At 43.9% G+C, this 27,093-nt stretch overlaps 1 protein-coding gene and 1 pseudogene across 6 annotated transcripts in view; both read right to left on the bottom strand.

Annotated features, from left to right (window-relative positions):
- Positions 1-10,628: 10,628 nt before the first annotated feature.
- Positions 10,629-27,093, bottom strand: part of Dgkg (diacylglycerol kinase gamma) — a 187,498-nt gene continuing 171,033 nt past the window's right edge. For 4 of the 6 annotated variants that reach the window (XM_013072229.3, XM_004834837.4, XM_013072230.3 and 1 more), the window contains 3 exons: positions 26,971-27,091; positions 24,272-24,332; positions 10,629-13,589 (listed from right to left, as the gene is read on the bottom strand). In XM_013072229.3, coding sequence (XP_012927683.1) covers positions 13,491-13,589; positions 24,272-24,332; positions 26,971-27,091 — 281 coding nt within the window. In that variant the 3' untranslated portion in view covers positions 10,629-13,490. The remainder of the gene's footprint in view (positions 13,590-24,271; positions 24,333-26,970; positions 27,092-27,093) is intronic. The other 2 variants (XR_204739.4, XR_015441042.1) reach the window with 1 other exon arrangement.
- Positions 14,365-14,760, bottom strand: LOC101726183 (10 kDa heat shock protein, mitochondrial-like; annotated as a pseudogene).

The following is a 27,093-nucleotide window of genomic DNA, read 5'->3' as shown; positions in this document are numbered from 1 at the left end:
TAGGGCTTTTGGGTTCCTGTCCCTGTCTTTCAACATCAGGAAAGTGGCAACAGAGAATTTTAGTCCCTCCTGAGCCTGGTGTAGCCAAGGTACGTTCCTGGCATATGTGACTGTGAAGAGGTCACCGAAGAGTCTGGACACCATGCACAACCCCAGTGCTCTGTGGCTGATCAGACAATCTGGACTTCTCAAGCAATGACAGGTAAAGGAACCACCAGGGGGTCAGGGGCAAGCCATCTGCTGTCATTTTTATTTGCAGTAAACCAGAGTCAGGACACACACATACTGAGCAAGTCCATGGCACTGTATGCAGGCAGAGAGGCAGGCTTGAGCAGGCAACTGCCTTTATAGAACAACATATCTGCAGCTGGGGGCAGCGGGGGAATGGGGGAGCAGGGAAGGAAGGCTCTGGGTCCTGGCACTGTGCTAATTAGTTACTGCCACGGTCCTGGCTGGTAAAGTCTGCATTTATAGGAACTAGAGTTAGCCCTGTGACTGGAGAAGAACAATAGGTTAGGCCCTTTAGCTTTAACCTGTGCCCAAGGTTACCCCCAAACATGGAGGGCCAGCTGAGGACCCGAAAGTGGGAGCAGTGCTTTTGCATTGTGGGATCAAATCCTCTCCCAACACATCGGCAACAGGAAAGGGAAAAAGGGTTGATACACAGAAAGGAAAATGTTTACATTTTGGTTCAGGCGTGTGTGTGTGTGTGTGTGTGTGTGTGCCTGCCTGTGTGTACATGAGTGTGTGTAGGAGTGGAGGGCTCACTGAAGGGTTACATTGTAGTGTTTCACGCTGACTCCCCCCAGCAGCTGATTTCTGAGTATGATCAATTCTGCTTTTTATTAGACCAAAGGGAAGTCAATTCTTAAGAGGGAAAGAAAGTAGATTCTTAGCTGAGGGGTTGAGCTGAGCCCTCTTGGGTCAGCAGGCCTGGGGGAACCCTAGGCCTGGTAGAGACCCACAAGGACAGGGACCCTGGCTTCTGTCCTATGGCTGCAGCATGTACCCCAGGGAAGGCAAGATCACTGAAGCAGGATGGTCTTCAGAGCCCCCTTGTTTGGCAGGTGGTAGAAAGAGAGGTCCCAGCAAGATAAAGGATATATCCAAGACCACAAGGCCGAGGCAGGACTATAGCCCACTCCCTGTGTTACTCTTAAACTTCTGGGCAGGGTTTCACCCCCTGTCCCCTCACGGGATGTGACTTGGCACCTTTCCCTGGAAGCTGCCATGGAGCAGTTACCATACTTTCCCAGGATAGAAAAGTCTTCCTTGTTTTCTGCAGAGAGAGAAGAAAGTGTCCATCAGAATCCTCTTTGCAGGTGGCGTCTTAGAATTATGATTACTTGCTAACAATGATACTTTCTCTGAGATACCCACCAAGCATCGAGGTCAATGGCACAGAGAAGCCCAAAAGGTTACTTCTTCCTGTTCTATGAAACAGGACAGCTGTGCTGTAAGCTGGGTCAGCAACTTGCTGTGGAGCCTCTTCTCTTTAGTTGGGTCATCTGCTTTTTGCCATCTGGAGACTAAAGAAATGAAACACTGCAGGGCTTGAAATTTGCCTTCTTGCTGGGTGATCTATATGCCAGATCACATTGTCTCTCTCGAGACTGTAGACTACCTTGGCGCAGATCAAAAGGCCATCTGCAGCATCAGGCTCTGTCCAGGTATATACCTGACTTGCCTCCCACCTAGGGACCTGGCAAAATGGCTTTGGAGAGAAATTCTGTGTTTTGTTTTGTTTTTTTGGTACCGGAGATCGAACTCGGGTCCTTGTGCTTGCGAGGCAGGTGGTGGAACCACTGAGCTAAATCCCCGGCCCCTGGAGAGAAATTCTGTATCTACTGATGGAGGAACCATGGGTGAATGGTCACCATTTGCTATTTAACCATAATCAACAAAGCACAGATGTCATGTGCTGTGCTGGCTACCAACTAGGTGTGAAAGGTTGGACTGATGTCAGCTGGGGAGGGTCTTTACAACCCAAGGGGGCTGTGATTCTTGGCTCAGTGGACTTTTCATCTTAATCAAGAGTCTGTTAGGAACTATGCCTCCAACAAAGTTGTGCTTGTGGGCTTTTGTTTGCTTTGCTGATGGTACCAAAGCTAAATCTGCCAATTCTGTTGTTTTTCCATTGAAACTAAAAATCCTTAGGGCCTGTGATGTTTACTGTGTCATTATAAGTTAAACTTCCTAAGTGCCCTAATCCCACAAGGGTGTTCTGTGTCTGTGATGTGACTCAAGCTGTAGCAAAGAAGGAGAGGTGTACTGAACAGAGGGGTTTAAGTTAGACATCGAGAACAATTATCTGTGGCAGAAGTTGTGAGGCATAGGAGGTACATCTAGAAATCTGCCTCTGTAGTGTGTCCTCTGATCCTTTCTGATCCCCTTAGGGTCCCCTCTGATCCTTGATTTTTTGTACAAACAAACTAATAAAAGAATCATGAGGTAGGATAGGCAGGAATGATGAGAAACAACATGAGAATAAAATGAAGAAAAATGGAAGCAACAGGATTTTGGGGTGAGTAGAGGTTGAGGAAAGCGGAATGTGATGGGAAAAGATGGTGAAAAAGTAAGAGAAGCACACTGAAACATATTAAGAGATTAGAGTACCTGGCAAATATTGTTTAAAACCAAATATTTATGGGTGAATCAATAAGTAAATGCATGACTCATTCTAGCCAGCCCCATTCTACATGAGGGAAAAGTGAGCTGGACTTGCCCATGTTCCTACTGCTAGTTGGTATCGGAGTAGGAACTAGAGTTAGACTTGTGACTGGAGAAGAACAATATGCTGAGAAGCAGGGGAAAGGAGCATTTCCCAGCACCCTACTGTGATGGTGGGGCACCCAGAGGGCACAGCCAAGAGGCTCAGAAAGGAGAAGAGGTACAGGCTGATATCCTGTGTCTTCCCTGATATGGTCTCAGGGATGCCAGGCCCCAGGTAACGAGAGGAAGCCACATCACTGCAGAGGGCCTTTCACCTTCCCCGATCTTTTCCTTCCCTGATGGCAGAAGAATCATTCCTGACATAAAACAGTCTCTTCTCTTCTTGGGAGCCATATAAAATATCCCCTGAATTCAGAGATTGGCTCATAGCCTTTCCTTGCTTTGTCTTTCCCCTCGCTTCCCTGAGTTTCCTGAGTACAGTTTCTAGAAGTTTCTCCTTTTCAAGAAAATGGAGTCAGGAGTAATAGGACTTCTCCCAAATCAATAGGACCCAGGATCAATTTCCTGCAGAAGACCAGTCTTTGAGATCATTTTTCCCTCTGTGAGAAGGATTCCCTTCTTTTGTGTTTTTTCCTTCGCCCTGCTCATAGACATCTTAGAATGAAACCTGGAGATAGACGAGTACCCTAAGATGTCAAGGAGGTTTCAGCTTTCAGAAGCCCATTTTACTTCTCTCACTGCTGTCTGTGGTGACCCAAAGCAGGATGGCCCTACACACAGTGCCACTGTGAAGGGGGCTGAACACATTCACATGAACTTTGTCTTTTAAGTTCATGTTTCTTCCCTCAGGAAATTGTCCTGGTTTTAAAAACTGGGAGATCCTCCCTGCCACAAAATGGCCGATGAGCAGTGGTACAAATAGGCCTCTCTGTCCTGAGGAGATAGGGAAAAGAAGAATCACACTGCCTAGATTCGGCAGAGGCAAGTGTGTGGAGACCCAGCCTGCCATCCGTCTCTGGGGAGCACTGCCAAGAGCTCTTGCATAAGCTGCAGTGAGCTCATGTGTTTTCACGCCCATCAGCAGATCCCGAGCTTCAGGGCCAGGGGTTAGGCTGGAGGAGGGAGCTTAGAAGAGATGTGTTCCTCCAAAGAGGGGGCGCTCTGGGAAGCAAACATGTTCCTACGCTCAAAATGATGAAAGCAGTTTTCATCTTTGTGCCAGTCCACATTCCTCATGGCGTCAAAGTCAGGGAAGGAAAGGGTGGTGCTTGGACTTATGAACCCCAAGATGGGTGGTGGAGGTGGGAGTGTTCAATGAATCGAAGGGAGCATATGGGGTATGGATGAGAAAGATTTCCTCTGGAAGTATGGGAAGCCAGATGGGTGCCCACCGTCCACAGGCTGGGGATCTGGCCTTGGCTGAGTGTCAGTTTCTAGTTGTCACTATCTAGGCTGTGCTGAAGTGGGCAACTCATTTCCTTCATTGACTGAGGCAGGCTGAATATTCCAGAGTTGGCTGTCACTCAGCCTTTCCTTTAACTAACCAGCCCCATCCCCAGATCAAGTAGGAATGTTTTGAATACAGCTAAGACCCTCTTTGGGTTCCACTCCAGACTTTCTCCTCTTGGGTGGTAGTGATGCCTGACCCTGGGACAGCTGCAGCCAGGTCACCCGGAACCCAGTGGCTAAGCACAGAGGACATGGCGCAGTCCCTGCGTTCCTTACACGTCGCCTATCAAAGATTCTTCCTCAGCATAAATGAGCCAACGCTTTACAAGCCGGCTACCCAGACGTTCTCTCGGGGGTTGACACACTTCCAGTTTAGCTGTACCCCAGTGCAGAGGAGGATCTGCCTGCCATCTCAGCCTCCTGTTCCCCACCCCCAGTCTAGCTTCATATTCTTCACATGATGGGGCACTGTCACCTGTTTTTTATATGAATTAAACGAGCCTGCAGATGGCCTATTTTGCCTGTTCAAAATAATATTGTGTCCAACCTCTCTATAATTTTAAACTTTCAACAATTTTCATTTCAGAAGTAGGAGCATGTGTTTTTTTTTTCAGGTGAATTTTTAATTCCTCTAAATGTTTTACATTCTTCTTCTAGCATCATGCATGTTTATAAGATTTCCCAGTTTACTGTTTTCTAAGAATTTAGTTAATATGCTGTTTACTTGCTTCTTTCCAGATCAGCCAGGAATATTTTATTTATTTATTTTTTGTTAATTAATTAATTAATTAATTTGGTACTGGGGATCGAACTCGGGTCCTTGCGTTTGTGCAGCAGGTGGTGAAACCACTGAGCTAAATCCCCGGTCTCAGGAATATTTTAAATGTGGCTTCTTTAGATTTCACTCAAAATTTTCTCCTCACAGGTGATAGAGTGAAGTCTTGATTAATTTTATTTAGGGAATAATTGGATTCAGTCAGTTGAGAAATAACCAAGCTCACATAAACAAATGCTTGAATCTTGCTCCATCAATGTGAATGATACATGCAATCTTCAATCCTTAAAAAAGGATTCCCCATAATGATTCACGCTTGAGTATTTACTGTGAGGTGTCATGGTACCTAGAATCTACCTCTAACAATTTCAGGCAAAAAAAAAGGGTGAAACAGACATAGTAAAATGTTGACAGTTGTTAAGTCTAAGTGATGGGTACCTGGTGGCTCATTACATTCATGGCTCCACTCTTTGATGTATTTGAACATTTTCATAAAAAAGGTGTTATTTGCAGATGTTTTAATTCAAGGGAGTATGTTCCTTTAGGAGGCAGAGGGAGCAGACTGGAGGTGAGATTTGTTTCATCATTTTGGGATTATTATCATTGCCTTAGTGCCTTGGTATCAGCAGGGTGCGATGTACCAGACTCGGAACAGCAGGTCAGTGACATCCTCTATTACACCTCCATGTGTGTCTGGTTCTCTAAATTCAAAGATCTAGTGCTCAACCTTTTATCTCATGGATGTTAGGGAGAGAGGAGATATTCACCAGAAAAATCTTTCTTTTCTTGAAGATCATGCCATTTTTCTGCTTACCTATTAGTACTAGTTTTCTTAAAAAAAAAAAGACAAGATAGAAAAAATAAGTTCATTAATTACTTTGAAAGTACTGTTGAAGAGTCAACAGAAATTGCAGACGTTCTGGATTCTTCTCCTAGATTGTCTCGTGTGTGTGTGTGTGTGTGTGTGCACGCACGCGTGTGTGTGATGTTTGACTACCTGGCCTCATTTCTCTCGCCCTTGATCCTTATTATGGTCTCTGTGTATCTTTTACCATGAGCTTTAATACTGTGTGAGTACTCTGATCTGACTGTGCTCTTTCCCCAGGTGCTGGTCTTGGCTATCTCTGCTTTGAGTAGAGTCTCAGGACACAGCCCAGTTCATCCCTGGGAGTGAGGACTACATGGAGGGGAGGAGGAGAAGGTGCCCATAGGTTTCCTGCTGCCTGGAACTGCTCCTCCCCTCAGTGTCACCCACACCCAGACACATGAGTGCCATTTTGCACTCCAGGTCTGTGGAGGGGAGGAGAGGGCCTCGGGTGTCCAGTTTGAGAAGGAGATCATAACACAGGGGATTGGCCAGGGGGTTGAAAATCCCTGTTTCTGTACCTGAAGCTCTGAGGAGTCGCTGATGGTGCATCAGGCCCAGACATGGGCTCTGAATGCAGAGGCGGACAGGTCAGTCCTGGACCTGCCACTAAGAGGTTTGCTGTGTTTCTGTTTCCCCTCTTGCCACCTGGGGAACCATATAGCAATAGCAAACTTCATAAGGTCCTTGTGAAGTTCTAAAAGGAATAGACTTCAGACTAGATAATAATGATAAATGTTATGTAATAATTTCATCAATACCTATACATTTTGGTTTTACCATTAACTCGACTGTAATCTCTCTTTCTCTCTCTGATTCCTGACCCTTTTCTTCCAGTTGGGGACAGCAGTGTTTACATTCACCTTCCTTGCCCAAACCAACCTGCTAAAACAATCCAGTTCTCTCTCTCCTTTCATCTCATGAATCTGTATCTTATTATGTGGATCTCTTACTGTATTGTAGCTCTACTTCCATGCTGCTCTTTTCTTCTTTGTCAATTCTGGCCTGATCTCTTAAGAAGTGGATTACAAACATTTCTGCCTTTCTCTTCAAGCTGAATTTCATATTTTCTGAATCATGAAGCTGCCCTCCATGTGACCTAGAAAGCCCTTTGATGATCCATATTTAGCTGTATCCATCACTCAACAGATGTCTGGGTAAAGGCCTCCATGAGCTCCCTCTACATCCTGTGGTTTCAAGTTCCTGAGTTGTTAGTTAAAAAGCTTTCATCCCCCTGCCCCCCACCCATTCCAGGGTAGAAGGACAGAGTCTCACTTTAGCTATTCATTAATTTGCTCATTTTACAAATACTTACCTATAACCTACTACGTTTTTGAAATTGGGTTAGTTGTTATCCCCTTTGTTTCCAAATTGCCTTTTCCTAACTTGACCCATTTATAATAGCTATATTTTCTGATTATTCCTCTAGCATCTACAATTAGCATTCAATTAAATGGTCTCTTCTATCTGTAGTGTTCCTGATCCCTGGGAGACTTAGAGGCTTAATGGCAAACTGATGCCTTGATATAATGCACCTGCTGTTGCAAATGTAGATTTCAGGATAACACAGGTCCATGGTGGCTTTATTTAAGGACGTTTAGTTAGCAGATGAGGCTTCCTGACTCTGTTTGACATCCTGCACTATGGACATGAAAAATGAAGCAGTAGCAAGAGTAGAATGCCCTGCTAACTAAGTAGGTAATTTCCAGAACCCTTTGGGTTTTTTTGTCTCTGGTTTCCCACAAGGATGCCAGTGAGGAAAAGTGCTTCTTTGCCTTTGGAGCACTCTGGATCTTCCCATTAGATAGCATCTCTTGGCATCTTAAAGGCAGCCTGCCATTCTGTTCTCCTGTGGAACACAGATGGCCCGGCCCACGCCTATCACTAATGAGGATCACATGCAGAGCCTCCTTGCTGGAGGCTCCCTTCAAAAACTCCAGCACTCCTTCCCCTGCTGGCTGGTCACTGTTGACCATGACATTTAAGCCTGAGAAGACTGCTTGCTGTTCTCCCACTCACTGCTCTGAACAAAACATGTATTAGGTAGGTGCTGGGAAATGGGTCCCATCCCAGTGGAACTTGAAGACATTGAGGATTAAGGGATGGTTGATAACTGAACAGCAAGGGTGAGGTTTTGGGATCCAGCTGTCCATGAAGGCTGTTGAGTTTCAATATGAACAAGCCCTGGAAGTTCTTCAGAAGAACATAATTAGATGGCTATGTAGAGGTTGAACAGATAGGATATCAGTTGATTAGTGTCATGTAACTTCACTCAAGACACTAGTAGGGTTGGAAACAGATAAGAATGTTAACAGCATTAAAATATAGTGGAAAAAGTGTAGAGTTTGATACAAAGTAGACGTCTGCCAAGTCGGGGTCTACTACTTGCTATCTGTTGGACAAAGCTCTTCAACTTTCTATGCAGTAATTCCCTTTTGTGTGAAATAGGTACAATGCACATCTCATAGGCTGTTCGGAAGATTAAAAGGAAGAGTACATAAAAAGATCTTGACATAGTAACTGGCACCTAGTAAGCAGTGAATGGGAATTACCTTTCTTATCTCTTTTTCCTGTTTTCTTTCTATAACAGAATATTGAAATATGCATTCCAATATGGTAGAACATCAGTTGAGCTAAAAGCAGTGACTCCATATGAAAGTCTGTATGATTCTGTTCTCCAGTTTTATTTAAAAATTGATTGATATTTGAGGTATGGGATAGTTTATTTCCTTGCTATTTCAAGTCTGAGGTATGCCTTATATCTGTGACTAGAAGATTTTCACACTGCTAATATGGACCCCAATAGAGATGGAAACTCTCTTTTGGTCCTAATACTAGTAGTAACCCATTCCTTCAACTCTTAAGAGCTGATGAGGAGAGATCATACCATCACCAGCTGCCCTGAGGATATGTGAGTCAGGTCAGTAATGGATGTGTAAGTCTGGTCTAATTGGTCACTGTACACTGATCTAGAAATTTTTCTTGGAGATATTTATCATTCTTTCAGAAAATAAGGACTAACAAGAAATGCAGCTAAAAAGGAATGACTACATCTATTGATTTAACATTGATGATTACAAAAACAGCTTCCACGGCTTTTTGGGCAAGGGAAATGAACTATTGCTTATCTCTGCTCAACCAGGTCAAAGCCTTTCCTGTAAGAGCAAGTGGATGTTCATCAGCACCCAACACACACACCAGCAGCCTTTTCCATATCAGGCCGGCTCCAAGAGTAGCAATTACTTGAATGAAATTCCACCTCTCTACAACTGTATTCTTTAGCTGTTGTTCCATTCCCTTGGCCACACAGATGAAGTCTGAACCTGCTAGCAGTCATGTCTCCCCTTTACTTTGTCCCTCATTAACCCCCTTTCCAGTCCCTTCCCCACTCAGGGAACAGAGTCCAGATCCTTGATTCTTGCTTGAAGGTGTGTAGAGAACAATTAAAACAGCCACAGAGAATAAATAAGAAAGAGCTGGTTATGGTGGCACATGCCTGTCATCCCAGCTACTTGAGAGGCTGAAACAGGAGGATCATTTGAGCCCAACAGTTCAAGGTCAACCTGGGTAACATAGTGAGACCTTCTCAAAAAACAAGCAAAAGACAAAACAAACAACTGCAAAGTGTCTGCAAGGGGAGACTTCTTGTCCTAGAAAAGTACTACCTGGGTTATTATTGGAGAGAGTGGTTACCTGCAGATTCCTATCTCCACTGAGAACAGTAATGGTGGGCTGAAGGTGATTTTTCCTAATCTTTAGATACGGACAGAAGACTCCGTGGTTCTATCCTGGAAGTTCTCCAAGTTTCTCTATGTATCTCCTAATAGGGACCTCGTACTTGACTATAGAACTTTTTTCACAGAGCACTTCATACTAGTTTTTGTTTTGTTTCGTTTTTTGGTACCAGGGATCGAACTCGGGACCTTGCACTTGCAAGGCAGGTGGCATCACCACTGAGCTAAATCCCCGACTCTCATACTAGTTTTTGTAAGACACCTTCAAGGACATTATGGCTTCAGATACACTACGAGGGCTTAGATTAGATATATGGAATAATTTTCTGATTGACTAGCATTGGATCAGGGAACTGGGAGCTGAGGGCTATGGTGCTTGCTTCCTTGGAGGGTTAGTAGGCTCTTCCTCCTTCCCTCTGCCCCTGCCCTCCTCCTGCCTTTACTGTTGGCATTAGACACCCACCTGGCTGACAGCGTTGAGGTGTCAGCCTGTGGCATAGGGAGTCTGAGAGTCTGGATCCTTCCATCCCCGGAATTCAACTTTTGTGGATCCTGACGGTGGCAGTGGTGCATGGAAGGCACAGCCTGCCTGGGACAGGAGGTAACTGAGAGTTTTGGTCAAGAGAAGAGGGTGCTCGAGATGGGAAAAGTTGATGCAATTATTTTTGGCAGGAGTTGGAACCAAAGCAGCAGGAGAGAGTAAGTTTTAAGACTCTCTGGCAAAGCAACTTCCTAATCTGTCACTGAGTATGTGTAAAAAAGTGATTAGTGGGTCTCTATATTTATCATGATTACTCACAAATATGTAATTTACATAATATATACAGCACATTAAGTACTATGTCACCTTATATAATGTGCATATGTATAATGTATATGCATGTTATGTAACGCCAGTCTGGAGGCTCTTCCAGGTTCTGCCAAGTATTTCCTAATTTATTTGGCAATTTTAACGTATCTTTTCCATCTGTGAAAAGAACGCTCTTGAGAGAAGCTGGTCTCTGACCTGAATGTAATCATCATACCAAGTCTTTCTCCACTCTCAACTCACTGGGGAAACCCCAGAAAGACTAAACCATATGAGACGAAACTCCTAGCCCATCAGCCCAGGGACAACACAGTGTACTGACGATTTCCTGTTTCACTGTTTTATTGCTAGTGGGGTGGGAGCATGAAGGCAGGTGAGAACATGTTTATAGCACAGTTAGAATTAGAATTAAGACAAGAAATAAGGGACTAGGCTCTCCCCATACTACCTGTGTGGCTTTGAGAAGTCACTCAACCTCATTCGGCCTCCTTCTCCTCGTTATGATCAAGATAATAATACCTTCTTTGCTAACCTCAGTTATTGCAGTGGGGAATCACTCTGATGAGGCACTACACAGTAAGAAACCGCAGTCATGGTGTTTAAAAGATGATTTCCAAAGTAAGATTAAACAACACCACAAGATTTACGAAGGTTATCGAATCAGCAGGCGATTCCACTGAAGTTTCTTCCATTTTGTTCCTCTCAGGAGAGCCCAGGTATGTCTCTCAAGCAATATTCACTTTCTGCTCACTGGGGTGGAGTGGATGGAAGCCTATTTTGGCATGACCCCTGCATGTCTGAGAATAATTTCATCTGTTGATAGTGTCATGTCTCAACAGCCTCAATCTTGGGGGATCAGGACTGAAACCTACACAGAAGCTCCTGTAAATGTCATAGAATCAGGGACCCCAAACCTGAACCTGCCTCAGTTTCAGAATCAAATGGCTTCGGAGACAGTACCTATCACCATTCTGGAGCCATTCAAGGATCCCATCAGGAAGGCTATGCTTCAGGGAGCCTGGTTTCGATTTTCTCGGGATTCAGCACTGTTGGATTGAGTAGGATGGTCCCAGATCTCAGTACCAGATGGTCCTAGATGGCTGGTCCCTTCAGAGGTAGACCCAGTTTGTACACACCATATTAATACTGCCTTCCTTGTCCAGAGCTCCTGGCTCAGTCCAAGGAGACTAGAGGCAGCTCAATGGAGTGGTGTCAGGTGGGCTCAGGACTTGAGAAATTTGAACGAGGGATGGGGCCTCAAGTGAAAATGTTGCTTTGTATCAATGAAGCTCTGCACAGAATTGCCCTTGGGAAAGAAAGGGATGCTGGCACCGTCTTAATGAAGCCCACCATGCACTGTGAGACCCTCTGTGCTGGCTGAAAGCATCCTTCGAAGGGCACTCAGTCTTCCTGGTGACTCTCTACTGAGGTCACTGCTGTAGCCAGGGTTTTTCCAAACCAAGAGACTCTGGTGATCAACAGGAGGGTCATGTGGAGAGTTCAGTTTGATCATCTGTCCGATGCCTTCAGCTCAGACCAACTTCTCTCCAATTCAGGCTGGGAAGCCTTCCCAGGGCCCCATTTGCTTGTGTGAATTTGCCCTTTCCACACACTTGCTGCACGTTTTTTCCTCCTTGGAAACCTGGATCCAAGTAGTATCCCTCCTCCGTGGCCCGAAATGAGCCTATTCCCAGATGTGTGGGTCCTTTCCTCCCATAACTACCTTTTTAGTGGCGCCTGCTTTTGACCCACATTAGCCAAGCCTCTTCACTTTGTTTTTTTGGGGTGGGTGGGTACCGGGGATCGTACTCGGGTCCTTGAGCTTGCGCAGCAGGCGGCGAAACCACGGAGCTAAATCCCCGGCCCAGGCCTCTTCACTTTTCTGAGACTCAGTTTCTTCGTTTGACAAACAGGAGAATAATTCGCCAGGCAGCTCTCTCGTGGTTGTTCTGAGGACCCATAATAGATGTTTTCTTCATGACGAGCAGCTCCTGTCACTCCCCTTGCACCTTGTGATCAGCACGGGGAAGCGTGCCTTGACAACGAAATGGCGAAGTGGGAAAGAGCCTTCCTTTTCTTGTCCACTTTCTGTTCCCATGTTACCTATGCTTATTTCCAATCAGAAAAAGTCCGTCAGTAAATAAATATTTATGTATTATATATAAATATATATCCCACATATATACACACACGCAAGACCATCGAAGGTCCTTCCGACTGGGAGGGGCCAAGAGCACAGGGGACCCCTGGTGGACTGTTTTCCGGGGTCCCCAACAAGTGCTTGCCTCCCACCGTCTCTGCCTTCGGGGACAGACGGCCACCAGGGCTTGCAACAGGATAAACGTTTGGACCTGGGGGCGGGAGGCAAAAAGAAGCTGGGTAGCCCCCCCCCCCCCCTTTTATACACTGTTATGACACCGATTTGAAAAATAAAGCCCAGTTTCTCCGCTTTCCCTCCCAGGTGTTCACAGAACTAAGAAAATAAATACCACATCTGAGGTGTGCCGGGCAGGCAGCTCTGGGGGCTCTTGGAGCCGTCGCTAAACAAACACGCAGCCACCGGGAGAGGGCCCGGGAAATGAACAAGTGCCCACTGACAGCGCAGAGAACCGGGAATGGAAACAGCTCGCGGCAGCCTTCCTGCCGCCTCAGCAAGTTCGGGGAGAAGTCCTTGCTCGAAGGGCAACCAGGAAGCCATCTTGTGCTTTCTGAGCCCCGCCAGGGATTCTGCTCCCAGGGCTGCAGGCTGCTGTCTCTGTACAAAAGGATTTCTGCGCAGATTCTCTGGAATGGAGCTCTGGGCCTTGACCACATCCGAGCTCACTGTGGGCAGCCTGCTCCTCACGGGCGTCGCTGAGGAAACTTGCAGGGCTGGTGAAAAGAAGGGGAGATTTCTCCTGCAGTCTCTGCCAGTCCTGCTCAGGGCCTCCGGGAATGTGGGGGTTGCTTCGGCCCTAAGCGTATCTGAAATGTTCTGTGGGACTGGTTCTGTCAGGGGTGTTTCCCTTATTTCCAAATACATGTCGAGGTGAAGTTTCCTTCCAGCAGGGCGGCTTTGCTGTGTGTGTGTGTGTGTGTGTGTGTGTGCATGTGTGCACGTCTGTGTGTGCATGTGTGCACGTCTGTGTGAATGTAGTTACAGTTTCTTGTTTTCTCTCTTGGTTTGGCTGGCGTTTGACACACAGTCTAGTCTTTTGAACGGCTTTTCCTCCTCAGTGAAAAAAAGCTGCTCTTCTGGGGAGGCCCCATCATCATGGGCGCTTGGTTCTTGTGAGTAATTTTAATCTAAAAAGCAAAGATGCAGAAATGAGTTAGTGGCAATGCAAACGCCACAGTCTGGAGGACAGGAGTTGCACAGAGAGAAAAGAAGGCCTGGCTGGAAGGAGCCCCATGCAGAAGGACAACTGTCCTTGAATGGCTTCAAAATTGGCAACTGGACCCGGCCTGGGCCTGGAGTTTGGCACTGCTGGAAGTGAGGGGCGGAAACACTGCGGAGAGACAGGTGGGAGCTTCCCACAGGGTGAGCGGCTCCCACCTGTCTCGTGTCCTTGCTATTCATAGACGGTCAGAATGCCACAGCCAGAGGAGACCTCGGGACTTTCTCATTCAACCCCTCGGTAGGCTGGAGGAGGAATGGGAGCCCGAGGCTCCGTGGGATGTAGGTGGCCGGAGTTCACTCCCGGAGGGCAGAGCAGAGCAGCCCGAGTCCCAGCCTCCCTCCGGCCCAGGCGGTGGACAGACGTCAGCCAGCCGAGCTGGAGGTTTCAATGAGACTCTGCCCAAGCAGCAGCATGTGGTTCCCAAGTGTGCCTCGTAAGGTGCTTCCTCTTTTCTTATCCTCCAGGGAAAACCTTTCTTTCTTTCTTTTCATTTACATGTTTTATTTGGAACTGTGTACACCAGTACAGCGAAACTAAACTTTAGAGGCAATGGATGTCATTAGTTTAGCTATCATCAGTTTATTATAAAAGAGACATGGAAATTACTTGCAGGATGAAAGATTGCAGAACTTCAGTGGAATGGGCAGCATTGTGTGATGCTGATGCAACAGTGGTTTACTTCACTCTATATGTTTTCCAAGAATGTCATCATCTCTAAATAAGAAATAATCCTTGTCATCTAGAACTACTTTGGTGCCTCCAGAGTTTGGAAGAAGGGGAGGGGATTTAGCTCAGTGGTTTTGCCGCCTGCTGTGCAAGCGCAAGGACCCGAGTTCGATCTCTGGTACCAAAAAAAAAAAAAAAAAGACAGTCTGGAAGAAGAACTTTATCTCCAACTTTCACACTCACTGGTTGAATCTCTCTGCCCTTTCCCTTAGAGCTGGATCCCACAGCTATCACAGTTGCTTGCAGTACTTTGCCTTGAGATTTTTCTGGAAGCATAATCCCTCGTTTGGTGACAGTTTCGGCTGCGCTTCTTTCAACCAATACTCGGCCCTAAATGCCTGTCCTGCCATGGCTCCTGCCCTATGCTCAGACTCCGCTCTCTGACTGCAAAGAGTAGAAAACCATTTTTATTTTATTTTGGTACTGGGGATCAAACTCGGGACCTTTCGCTTGCAAGGCAGGCGCTGGAACCACTGAGCTAAATCCCCAGCCCCTGAAAACCATTTTTAAAAATTTAGGGTTTAAAAATGTTTTCTCCTCTAAAGTTTGAGTCAGTTCCTTGAGAAAGACACTGATTCTGTTTTGCTGTCCTTCCCAACACTGTCCTCAGAATGTGGTCTCAAAATAACTGCCACCTCAGTAACCTGTGTTATCAGTGCATCAACAACATTGATCACATATGACACACATTCACAGTAGGGCAGATCATACAGGAACAGGAAGCCCTTAAGATTCAAAGGCCTAGGACTGGGTTGCCAAAGACCTGGGTGTGGGTCCCAGCACTTCTACTTCTTTACTGTGAAACTTTGGATGAATCATTTAATCTTCAGAGCCAGTGCTTGCTGAACTGTAAGTGAGGATAATAACATTTGTCATATTTTTATTTTCCCACAAAGATCATAGGCTCAACTGCCAGGGAGAGCCCATTGTAAACTACACAATGGAAAGTAACAGTTAGTTAAAGACTCATTGCCTTTTACTGGAGGAGAAGAAACAGAATCTATGAGCCCATAAATCTATGAACCCAATCTTGTGGTGTTTACCACATTATTGGAAATGTGTGATCACAGAAAACAGAAAAAGTTTTGATGAGAGAGACAGTGCATCAAGTTTAAATAATGTAGGATAAACCAGGTGATATCAAAAAGAAGTTAGGTAAGGAGTGAGAAGAGTCTGGTGGGAGCAATTAGAGAAGAATTTTAAGATTTGAAAGGAAGGAAGGAAAGAAGGGTCTTCTAGCATCAAGAAAAAAACAGGCTCCATGAGCAGGAAATGCAGGCCATGCATCAGCTGCCACCCTGTTCCCAGAACTGAGCCTGGAAGGTGCCGAAAATCCCTGTCATCTGTGAGTGCTGAACTGCACCACTGAGAAATGCCATGGGGGCTCCCAGCCCTTGCCTCACTCCCACTGACTCTGGAACAAACACAGCACACACAATAGGACGAACAACACAAAGTGGGGCTTGATGGATTCTTGGTTTGCTCCTCTGGTGACAACCATGAAATAGACGCACTCCTGTGTGACATCTCCAGGCTGATGGAAGCCAACCTAAGGGTCATTCGGCTCCTGTCACCAGGCTATAGAATTGTCCATGGTGTCTTGTTCCTTCCTTTTTTGCTTGATGCTAGAAGACCCTGGCTTCTCCTTTCTCCCTGTGGCTGCGCAGTGTACTGGCTTGTTAGCACCTCCAAGGCAAAGAGGAGGAAGTGAAACTCAAGTTCCTCCCACTTGGGTTTTCAGCATTTTTGACAAAGGTCTTAATAGGGCAAGACTTTGGAACTTTTGGGTAGCATGATATTTTTGGGTCATATTTGTGGATTCTATTACTATAGATGAAAGAGAAGTATGAGGTCATATCCTCATTTTGAATCAAAGAGAGGTCAGTCCCTTAGCCCGGTTTTAGAAGGGTTAGTGTGTGAAACAGTGAGATTCCACTGTAGGAGGTGGTTTGAGGTAGTTAAAGTCACCCTTTTCCCCCATCAGAAAAAGAGCATCCTACATTTCTGGAGTTAAAATCAAAACTTCTCTGGTCATTGAACAAGTTAGAAAACTAAAGTCTCTTTGATTTTCTTGGGGGCCATTCATCAGTCACAGCACCAAACCCTGAGCACCGAAGTCCCGTGGCGTGGTTTTCTGCTCCACTACTGAGAACTGACCGAGCAGACCCTTGTGATAGGTAAACATTAAACAACAACTACCACCACCACCACCACATCCTATACTTTCCCCTTTGGGATGGAGTAAAAACTTAAACTTCACTAGTGTTGGACACTGATTTTGTTTAGGAGTTTATTTTCTGCAAATCAACACTTTTTTTTTATTACTTTATAATTTTTTTTTCCGGTCCTGGGGATTGAACTCAGGACCTTGTGCTTGCAAGGCAGCCGCGTTGCCACTGAGCTAAATCCCCAGCTTTAAAAAAATTATTATTACTTTAACAGAAGTAATAACCAAAGGACCCTCTTCCTGAACATTGCCACATGGGGGTGTGTGTGTGATTCCAATCACATATAGTAAAATGGCCAATAACCCTAAGTGCAGACTCTTCCCGAATCCTGGGGAAGCATGTGAGGTCTGGCCTAATTTTAGCTGGAGATAAGTAGAAAGGCACAAACCTAAAAGGTCTGAAATAGCTTCTAACCCTTTAAAAAGTTGCTGATTGTGAGCTGGGTGTGGTGGTGCACACCTGTGATTACACTGGGGAGGCTGAGGCAGGAGGACTGCAGCGAGTTCAAGTCCAGCTTAGGCTACATAGTTCAGAGGCAGCCCAAACTACATAGTGAGACCCATCTCGAAAAACCAAAAACCACAAGAAAAACGAACAAATAAAAAGTTCCTGATGGAAGCGAGCCTAGGGGAGGAGGGAGGGTTTGCACTGTCTTTTGGGCCTCGACTACTTCTGGCTTCTCCAAGGATTCAGTGTGCCCTGCTTTATGAAAGTGTTTTCTGACATCAGAGACCTTCAAACACAGCCAGACAGACCTCAAAAGGGTCGGAGACGAGGGAGATTTCCTGATATGGCAGCAAGTTCATCGAGATCAGCGGTTCGAAAAGGTGGCCCCTGTATCAAGAGCACCTGTGTATCCCGGGAGCTCATTAGAGATGCAGCCTTGGGTACCTGCACCTACTGGATCACATCCTCTGGCATTCGGCGGAGTCACACGGGCAGTTTAGCCATTTACTGAGATCTTTTCAAAAGTAAAGGGCTAAGGGTGTAATTCAATCCCAGTGCCACCAAAAACTGAAACCAAACCAAACCAAACCAAGCCCTCAGGTTATTCTGGTGCGTACTTCATTCTGGGACACACTCAACTCCCTAAGTTAGAAATTCTACTGTCATTCCACTCTGGGACAAGAATCTTAGTTTTGAGGCTCAAATTATGCCACCTCACTGTGATAGTGAAGCACAGGAGGTCATCTTACAGTGCTGCAAGCAGAAGACAAGTTAAAAAAAAATATATATATATACAGTACATGTATTTTTATGCTTGAATTTATGCTCATTTTTAAGAATATATAAATATATGGAGAAAGTTTAAAAATCACACAGAGCTAATAACTTTCTGGTATATTGTTTTTGGTTTGTATTTGTGTGTATATATATATATATATATTTTTTTTTTGTACCAGGGGTCAAACTCGGTACCTTGTGCTTGTGAGGCAGGCAGTGGGGCCAGTGAGCTAAATCCCCAGCCCCGTTTATATGTTTTTATCAAAATTGAAATCATCCTTTTTTTTTGAGACAAGGTCTTGCTGTGTAGCCCAGGCTGGCCTGGAACTCGTGGTGACTCTCCTGCCTCAGCTTCCTGAGTGCTGGGTTACAGGTGCTCGCCACCATGCCTGGCTGAAATCAGCTTCTAAATAAGACTCACAGATTAAGAAACTGATAGATTATCTGTCTGTCTATCTATCTATCTATCTATCTATCTATCTATCTATCTATCTATCTTTATTGAAGTGCTAGGGATTGAACCCCAGGGTCTTATGCAAGTGCTCTACCACTGAGTTATACCCTTAGCCTTTAAATATTGATTAAAAATGATTCTTGGAAGGCCAGGGATTTAGCTCAGCGGTTTCGCCTCCTGCTGTGCAAGTGCAAGGACCTGAGTTCGATCCCTGGTACCAAAAAACCCCCAAAACCAGAAAAATAAAAATGATTCTTGGGCCAGGAATTTAGCTCAGTGGCACCACACCTGCCTGGAAAGTGCAAGGTCCTCAGTTTGATCCCCAGTACCAAAAAAAAAAAGATTTCAGATAGCTTGTTTAAACTCCTCCCCGAAATGCTGGGCTTTTAGGTAATTTATCTCCTTCCTTCCTTCCTTTCTTTATTTTTTTTTTGAGCCAGGGTCTCACTATGTAGTTCAGGCTGGGCTTGAACTCATTATGTAGCCTAGGCTGGTCTCAAACTTGCAGTGACTTCTTGCTTCAGCCTCCTGGATGCTGGGATTACAGGTGTGTGCCACCATGTCCAGCTTACAACACTTATTCATTTTTTTTGGTACCAGGGATCAAACTCGGATCCTTGTGCTTGCGCAGCAGGCGGTGAAACCACTGAGCTAAATCCCCGGCCCTCTACACTTATTCTTAATAGAGATGGTTCCAGATGTTTTCCAGAATGGCTGTACCAGTTTACACAGTTACCTCACTGAGCATGTGGATCTCACCACTTCCTTGACAGCAATGAATATTTTGCTAAACTGTGCTAATTGGTCAGGGAAACATGGCATGGCTTTTCATTGTTTCAGTTTGAATTGCTCTTTCTCTTTTTTAAGGTTGCAATATTAAATATTATTTCACAGGTTTAACAACCCAGGACACTTCTTCTGTAAATTGTTCACAATCCCATTGTTGCTATTTTTTTCCTGCTGGATTCTTACAGCTGTTTTTTTTTTTAATACCGTATAGGAAATAACCTGCTCTTTAATACAGATTTTATACACATCTTATCTTTAGCCTTTTAAATATTTATATTGATTCTTGACTTGTAGAATTTAAAATTGGTTAATATTAACTATGTCACTTTTTTCATCAAAAGGCCCTGCCCATGGTGTAATTATAATAATCTATTTTCCTGCAGAGCTAATAATGTTATATTATTTAATTTGAGTCTCTTTGTGTGTTGTTATAAAAAATTTTAGAATATAGATTGAGGTGAAAAGTTGCCATATAATGATATTTTCCCAAACAGGCAATATTCTGGGTAGTTTTACGATTTTTCTTTTTCCTTCATTAGTTTTTATGTATACTAGGGTTTCTTAGAGTTTTCTTTTGTACTATTGATTTACCTATCCAATATCATGACAATAGCACATCACTCAAATTACTTTGGATTTATAATTATTTTAATATCTTATGAGAACTCTTAAAGTTCTTTTATAAAATTCTCTAGGAATTACATTGCTTTGTCAAGTAAAAAGATTGCAGTGGGATTTAGAACATGAGATGTTTCTATGTTTAAACCTTTTAAAAAAATATTAAGTCAGGCCGGGGATTTAGCTCTGTGGTTTCACCGCCTGCTGCGCAAGCGCAAGGGCCCGAGTTATTAAGTCTTCTGGGTATTTTCATCCATTTTGTACAATTCAGCTTAACATTTTATATCTTTTATTGCTATTTTTTTTCTGCTATTGTGATATTTAGAGGTATTTTATTGTATTCTTTAGATTGGTTGCTGCTGGTACATAAGAAAGCTATTAATTTTTGTCTATTTTTCTATAGGACTTCAATGAAATATTTTATCCTATGAAGTTTTCAATTGATTTTTTTTGTTGTTGTTTTTGGTATCAGGGATCGAATTCAGGTCCTTGCGCTTGCGAGGCAGGCGGTGGAACCACTGAGCTAGAGTTCTTTCTAGTGTTAGTTTTCTAGGCGCTTTTAATCTTTAAACATCAGAAATTTTAATATTATTGAACATTTCTGAGTCATGCACTTATATTATCATGTAATTTTTCCCATCTAAATTAATATTAGAAGATTTATTTTAAAAAAGAAAAAAAAAAAGATTTATTTTTGTTCCTTGGATATGCTCTGACAGGCAAATGATTCTTGTAACGTATCTTCAGTTCTATTTACCTACACATTCACTAGAACTTTATATCATATTCATATTTGAGATTGGTCTGGAGTTTTCTATTTTAAAGTGTTTCCATTTCATAAAATTGATTGGATAGCTTTCTGTCTTTGTCTATACTAGGGAATAGTTAACCTCAATGTTTATTTCCTAAGAGTATGAAAGGGTCCAGCACTAAGATAATTTGTTTTGAAGTCATTTTGCATGCATTTTTGAAAGCATTGTCCACTTTATTAAGAGTTATCAAGGTTTCCCTTCATTTTCTTATGATGTTCAAATTTAGATTTTATATTATATTTCTTGTATGTTCTTTTTACATTTTAATATCTCTAATCTTTCCCTTTTCTCTTTTAAGGTTAGATTTTGAAAAATTTGACATGTTTAAAGAACTAAGTTTTCCTGTTTTTAAAAATTATATAATTACTATTTTTATCATTATTATTTTCTTTGTTCTCCTATGTTTATTTTATTATTGTTCTTCTAATTTTGGGATTATTCATGAGTTTTTTTTAGTTTTATAGGAGGCTTTAAATTTATTTCCAAATATAGCTTAGGCTTTATTTTATTAGATTTGAACTGGAGCTTTCTTATTTTTATAGCTTTTTAGTTGTCAATAATGAAATTCCTTTGTATCTATTGTTCTTTAGGAGAATTTTAGTTTCCAAGTGTCTAGATTTTGTTTGCTTACTCATTTAATCTTTTATTAGTAATTTCCAGTTAGCTTTTTGGTCAAAGAAAATGACCTTTATAATTTCTGCTTTTGGATTGTATAGAGATTTTATTTCTTTGGTAAATTAGTTTATGTTCTATTTTAGCAAATACTCTATAAATCCTTGGAAAATATGATATTTCAATCATTTATAGGTTACAGTTATTTCATCTAAGTTTAGGTGTATCTTTTGTAAGGAATATACATTTGGATTTTAGTTTTTAAGCTAATATTGGTCTTTTAATAGAGGGCTTTAACCCTTTTTTCTTGTCAGTATTGATACATTTAGTCTCAACTTTTTTTATTTTCAAAAAAATTTAAATGTTGGCTTGTTATTTGTTTTCTGTCTTTTCTATATTGGTATGGTTTATATATCTTGTTCTCCCGGGTTTAAAAGGTATATGCCCTGTTATTAGTTTCACAAGTGAATATCTAGCTACTAACATTCTCTTCTGAATTATATTTTTAATTATCAAAGTGAAAAGAGACAATAAAAATTTAGCATGTTTTTACTATTCCTTCAATAATGTCTCCCATAGGCTTTCAGCCTCTGTTCATATAACCTTCAGTTTGGGATCCGTGTTATTAATGTTTACATTATATATTCTCTCTTTCGAAGAGACAGTTTTGCCATTTGCATTCAGTTGTATGACCATATTTAACAGGTTTCTAAGTTCTCATTTAAATTAGTTTCAATTCCTACCAAAGTTCTTCTGTACTGTGACAATCCCAGTCAATGCTTTTAATTTTGAATCACTTCACTGTTGGTGTGTTTCCTTCAAGAAAATGTTTCAATAAGGAGCACATTTGTTTTAACCCTTGCAAGTTGAACAACCACTTTGTAATTTTCTACCATGGACTAAGTTGTGTCCCCCTCCAATTCAGTTTTTTTTTTTTGGTACCGGGGATCGAACTCGGGTTCTTGTGCTTGCGAGGCAGGCGGCGGCACCACTGAGCTAAATCCCCGGCCCCCAATTCAGTTTTTGAAGCACTGACCCCACTGTAACCACGTTTGTACACAGGGTCTTTTGGGAGGTAAGTAAAGGGAGATGAGACCACAGGGTGGAGGCCCAATCCATTAGCACTTGTATCCTCGTGAGAAGAGAAAGCGGTACAGGGCGCAGGTACAGAGGACAGGCCCGGTGAGGACACAGTCAGAAGGGTGCTGCTGCAAGTTAGGAAGAGTAGCCGCACCAGAAACGAACTCTGCTTGTGCCTTGATCTTAGGCCTCCAGTGCTGAGCCGCTTGTCTATGGCACTCTGTTATGGCAGCCTGAGCTGTATCAATTTTAAGACACTGTTGGATATGGGTTTCTGGACTGCACCCTTTACCAGCATTGGGCCACAACTGTGTGCACAGTGAGTTGCATTCTGTGAGAGGGAGCATGGAGGGAGAGTGGTGTGGCAAAACAGGGAAGCACCTGGCTACTTCCAAAAAGCAGCGCTTGGATTTAGAAGAATGATAACCCAGTTTTCAGATAGTGCTGGGCCAGGTGGAGCAGGATTTGATTTCTTTCAGCCTTTTCTTTAGGAGGCAGGAGAAACTTAGATTTTTTTTTTTCTTAAACTTAGCTCTATCATGATGATGAGTGGCAGAAATTCGCTTTATCCTTCCTAACACCAGTAAAATGCTTATTACTTTTTGCTATAACATGCTTTCCTTTTTTTCTTAGTCTTAAGATTGAATGATATTTTCAAAGAAATTTCTATTTATGATAGAAAATTCTCTCTCTCTTTCTCTCTCTCGACAGGATCTTGCTATGTTGTTTTTTTTCTTGGTACTGGGAATCGAACTCGGGACCTTGCGCTGGGAGGCAGGTGCTGGAACCACTGAGCTAAATCCCTGGCCCTTTGCTGTGTTGTTTAGGCTGACCTTGAACTCACTATGTAACCCAGGTTGGCCTTGAACTCATAGTGATCTTCCTACCTCAGCCTTCCAAGTCTGAGATCACAAAGGCCTGCGCCACCACACCCAGTGAAATTTCCATTTTTGATCTTTCTGGAAGATGCCATTTCATCTCAGCAGGCTCATGAAGGCTCTTTCTCTAGTAGAAGACAACTTGATGGTCGTAAGGGCTCCAAAGAGCTGGTTACAGGGTTGTCTGAATACTCTGCTACAGGGAGGAAGCTTAGAAACACAACTTTGGTCTCTTTTGAGATTTGCATATTTGTTTGTTTGTTTTTTGGTACCGAGGATTGAACTCGGATTCTTGTGCTTGTGAGAGATTTGCATATTTGTAATCACACTGTTCACAATATGTAAGTTATATATATATATCATATAAAATATCTTAATATACCAACATGAACCCTGAAAATCAAGTCAGTGGCTTCTCTTCATCATAGTTTCTAGCTGGGGTTTCAACAGAGAACAAACTAAGAAGAGAAGAAACACGCCTTGTGCAGTTGTGGCAAGTGGAGAGCCAGTGTGGGTATGGCAAGTAGGGGAAGGGGATCTCCTCTTCCTCTCATTTGTTCAGTCCTTTACTCATCATGCAACACACTATTGTGCAACTATTACAAGCCAAGCACTGTTCTAGGTGCTGGGTGACTGTGCCATGAACTTGATCCTTTCAGTGGAGTGTTCAGGCCGGCCTTCAAGGCCATGGGTGGGTGGCCTTGTCGGGGAGCATGGACTTGCACAGAATTTTCTCCAGTGGTCACCGCATCTCGGTGGGAGTTCTAGGTGAAGCACGTAAATTTGGCTTCCACACAAGGAAGCTCTTTCTAACAAATGAACTTGCCTACTAGCAGCACAGTCTTCTTTTTGACATGGTTAAGTTGTCTGCCACTGGAATGGTTCAAGATAAGGCTGCCAAGGTACCACAGATGAAGTTCCAGACCTTGAAGATGGGTCTACATGTCATTCTGGTTTGTATCTGGTGCCTCACAGTGCCTGGCACATAGCAGGCATTCAAGAAGAGTTTGGCAGGAACAGGTGGATGGGCCAATAAAGTAGAGAGATCTACTAGATCTTCCAACTCCTTGCCTCTCTACGATTCATTGATTTCATATCAAGTCCGTGTCCCAAAGGGATCTAAAGTCAAGCTTCTCACCATCTCCCTCAAGACTGGCAAAACTCACCGTGCAGGGTGGCTGCATCCAGGGCTCTCCATCCACTTGCATTGGCAGCAGCTTGTTAGTCCTGGAAGCCCAAAACCCAAGGGAACACAGTGAGCTTCTCAGAGTAGCAGAATCAGTGTCATTGTCACCAGGGAAGAAGTGGGAAGACTTCATGTGTTTGCTTAAGAGTGGTTCTCTAAGACTTTCTGGGAGGGCTTGCTGAAAGTAGAATCCTGCCAGGCATGGTGGCTGTAATCCCAGCACTCTGGGACACGGAGGCAGGGGGATTGCAAGTTTGAGCCCATCCTGGGCAACTTAGACACTTAGTGGGACCCTGTATCAGAATGAAAAATGAATAAAGGGCTGGAGACGTAGCTCAGTGTGAAGCCCTAGGTTCAATCATGGCAGGTCCAGGGCCAAGCACAGGGATCTTCACATTTATTTATCTATTTATTTATTTATTTATGGTACTGGGGATCAAACTCAGGATCTGGAGTTTGCGAGGCAGGTGCAGTGCCACTGAGCTAAAACCCCTGCCCAGGGATCTGCACTTTTATAAGCACTATGGATGTGGTTCCATCGCCTTGGTTCTCAGACCCATTTTGGAAAATCTCCCTGTGGGTGAGAAGTGAAGCCACAAAAGTGTAGGAAACAGCGGCCGGCGAACAAGGCAGCACCACTGCTGAGCAGACCCTGTTTGGTCCAGCAGTGAGCCAGAGGGCCAGCAGTTGTGCCAGGAACTCCCCTGTGGATGGGCCAGGGCTCCACCTGGATGCTGAGTGAGTGGTTGCATCATGGCTGAGGTAACGTCTCCAAGGTGTCCAGGTGCAGCTCGAGTCTGAGTGTGTCTCACCTTGCACTCTATCCTGGACAACAGTGTGCTCAGGGGCTGCACGGACCGCGGAGCTGGGTTAGCTGGGAAAGGAGCATGGAGGAATACTGTCCCCAAGGATGGGAAAGGATAAGAGGAGAAAGTGTTGCTTCTTGTTTGGAAGGGTTTCTCTGGCATATGGATTCTTGTCACTTCCTGCTAGAACTCTGAATTCCTACTGCATTTTCTGTGGGAGGAAAAGCAGTTCTCTGAAGGCCCTCGGTCGGGGGGGTGGGAGACAGTTACCCCTCTGGTGCCCAGGAAGTCCTCACCTGGGTTTGACAGCTGCCCTGTTTTTGGCATTACAAAATGAGAGGAGCAAGTTATGTTTTGATGTGGTGATTCTCTGACCCAAAGGCCATTTAGTAGTAAAAATAATAAATTTAATAATAAACACAAATAATCAGAGGGAAGAATGGCATTTTGGTACTTAAGGCTGAAGAGGATGTGGGAAATGGCCAGGAGGATGAGGGTACTGGCTGACACCTCTTTTTCTACCTGGAAAAAGTTCTACTGAATACAAAAAAAAATTCTCCCTGTATACCCAAGTTTTTAGATTCCTTGGGGACAAGGATGTTGTGTTCTCTGTGGTCTACATAAGTTAGGGCCTAGACTGGACCCCGTCAGTATTAGTGATTTGGAAAGTGGACAGGCATGAGAGAGTAACCTGGGAAGTAGGGTTCCCGTCAGGACAACAGCCTAGAAAGAAATGGAAAAAACAGAAAAGACAAAGGCATGGGATGAAGCAAAGGGGGCAGTGGAACAGATGTTCTGCTAAGAGACATCAGAGAAGAGCTGCAGGGACCTTTCAGAGGGATGCAGGATAGAGCCATGAACACTTTCCCAGAATGTGCTCCAAGGACACTTGGCCAAGAGGTTCTGGGAGAAAAAGGTTCTGTGGTCAGATGCCTTTGGGAAAAACCCGCTGCGTACTGTGGTGATCCTGGAAGCACATTAATAGATCTGATTTCTAACAGGTGAGTGGAAAAAAGAGGGAATAATGGCTTCTGAAATGACCAGGAGGGGGAAAAATCTGAGAAAATGACTAGTTGCATTGATTAACTAGGGGCGACTAAAATCAGAGGATCCGCTCTATTTGACCCGTATCTTCCAGATCTGCAGTGGCTGGCTGTGTGGTCCACACCTTGAAAAGTTGTCATCCTGTTAGTCAAGCAGTACAGGCTTGCTGATTGGGCATATTGAGGAGTGAAGCTAGGGCTTTGAGCATGCTAGGGCAGCACTCTATTACTGAGCTACACTACCAGCCTCTTTTATTTTTTACTTTGAGACAGGGTCTTGCTAGTTTGCTCAGACTGGTATATGACTTATGATCCTCTTGCCTCGGCCTCCAGAATCGCTGCGATTACAGCCATGTGCCATCAATCCTGGCTTTGCTGCTGTTAATGGTTTAGTATAAAAAGGTCAATAGGAAATAACATTTCCAAGGCCGTTATCCAACAGAACAGAGTAGAGCCGGGAACTTGGTTTGTATCAGAGTGTGCCTCCTGGCATACTAACATTTTAATTTGTAAAGATAAAAAGGGCACAGAATAGGATCTCTGGTTCTCTGGACTTCATAATCTTATACTCCTTTTTAGAGAATGTTACCAGGTTATTTTAAGGGAATGTCAAATTGGTTGTGGTGGGCCCTCTAGCTGATGTTTGGGATCGTTTGTATTATATCCCCTTAGGAAATGGTCTATAAAGGTGCTCTTTACACACCTTATCTAAGCTTCTGTCCCCCACTTTCCCTACCATAAAATCCAAAGATTGCTTCCCAGCTACTGTCTGCAAGAATGTTTAGGGCGGTGGGGAGACTCAGAAGCTGCTGGGTAACAAGGAGACATACCTGATGGTGACAGAGGAACACTGGGCCAGCCTCCTGCCTGCACTCTTCAGGCCGGTGTAGATCTGCCCCATCTCCATGGCTCCCTCCAGCCCCACCACTTCAAGGAGCTGGTCACTGAGGTCT

The sequence above is a fragment of the Heterocephalus glaber genome, unplaced genomic scaffold (assembly GCF_053883595.1).
Source record: "Heterocephalus glaber isolate CG9 unplaced genomic scaffold, H.glaber_assembly_v1.0 deba00001504, whole genome shotgun sequence".
Lineage (NCBI taxonomy): Eukaryota > Metazoa > Chordata > Mammalia > Rodentia > Bathyergidae > Heterocephalus > Heterocephalus glaber.
This window is presented reverse-complemented; position numbering and strand designations above follow the sequence as displayed.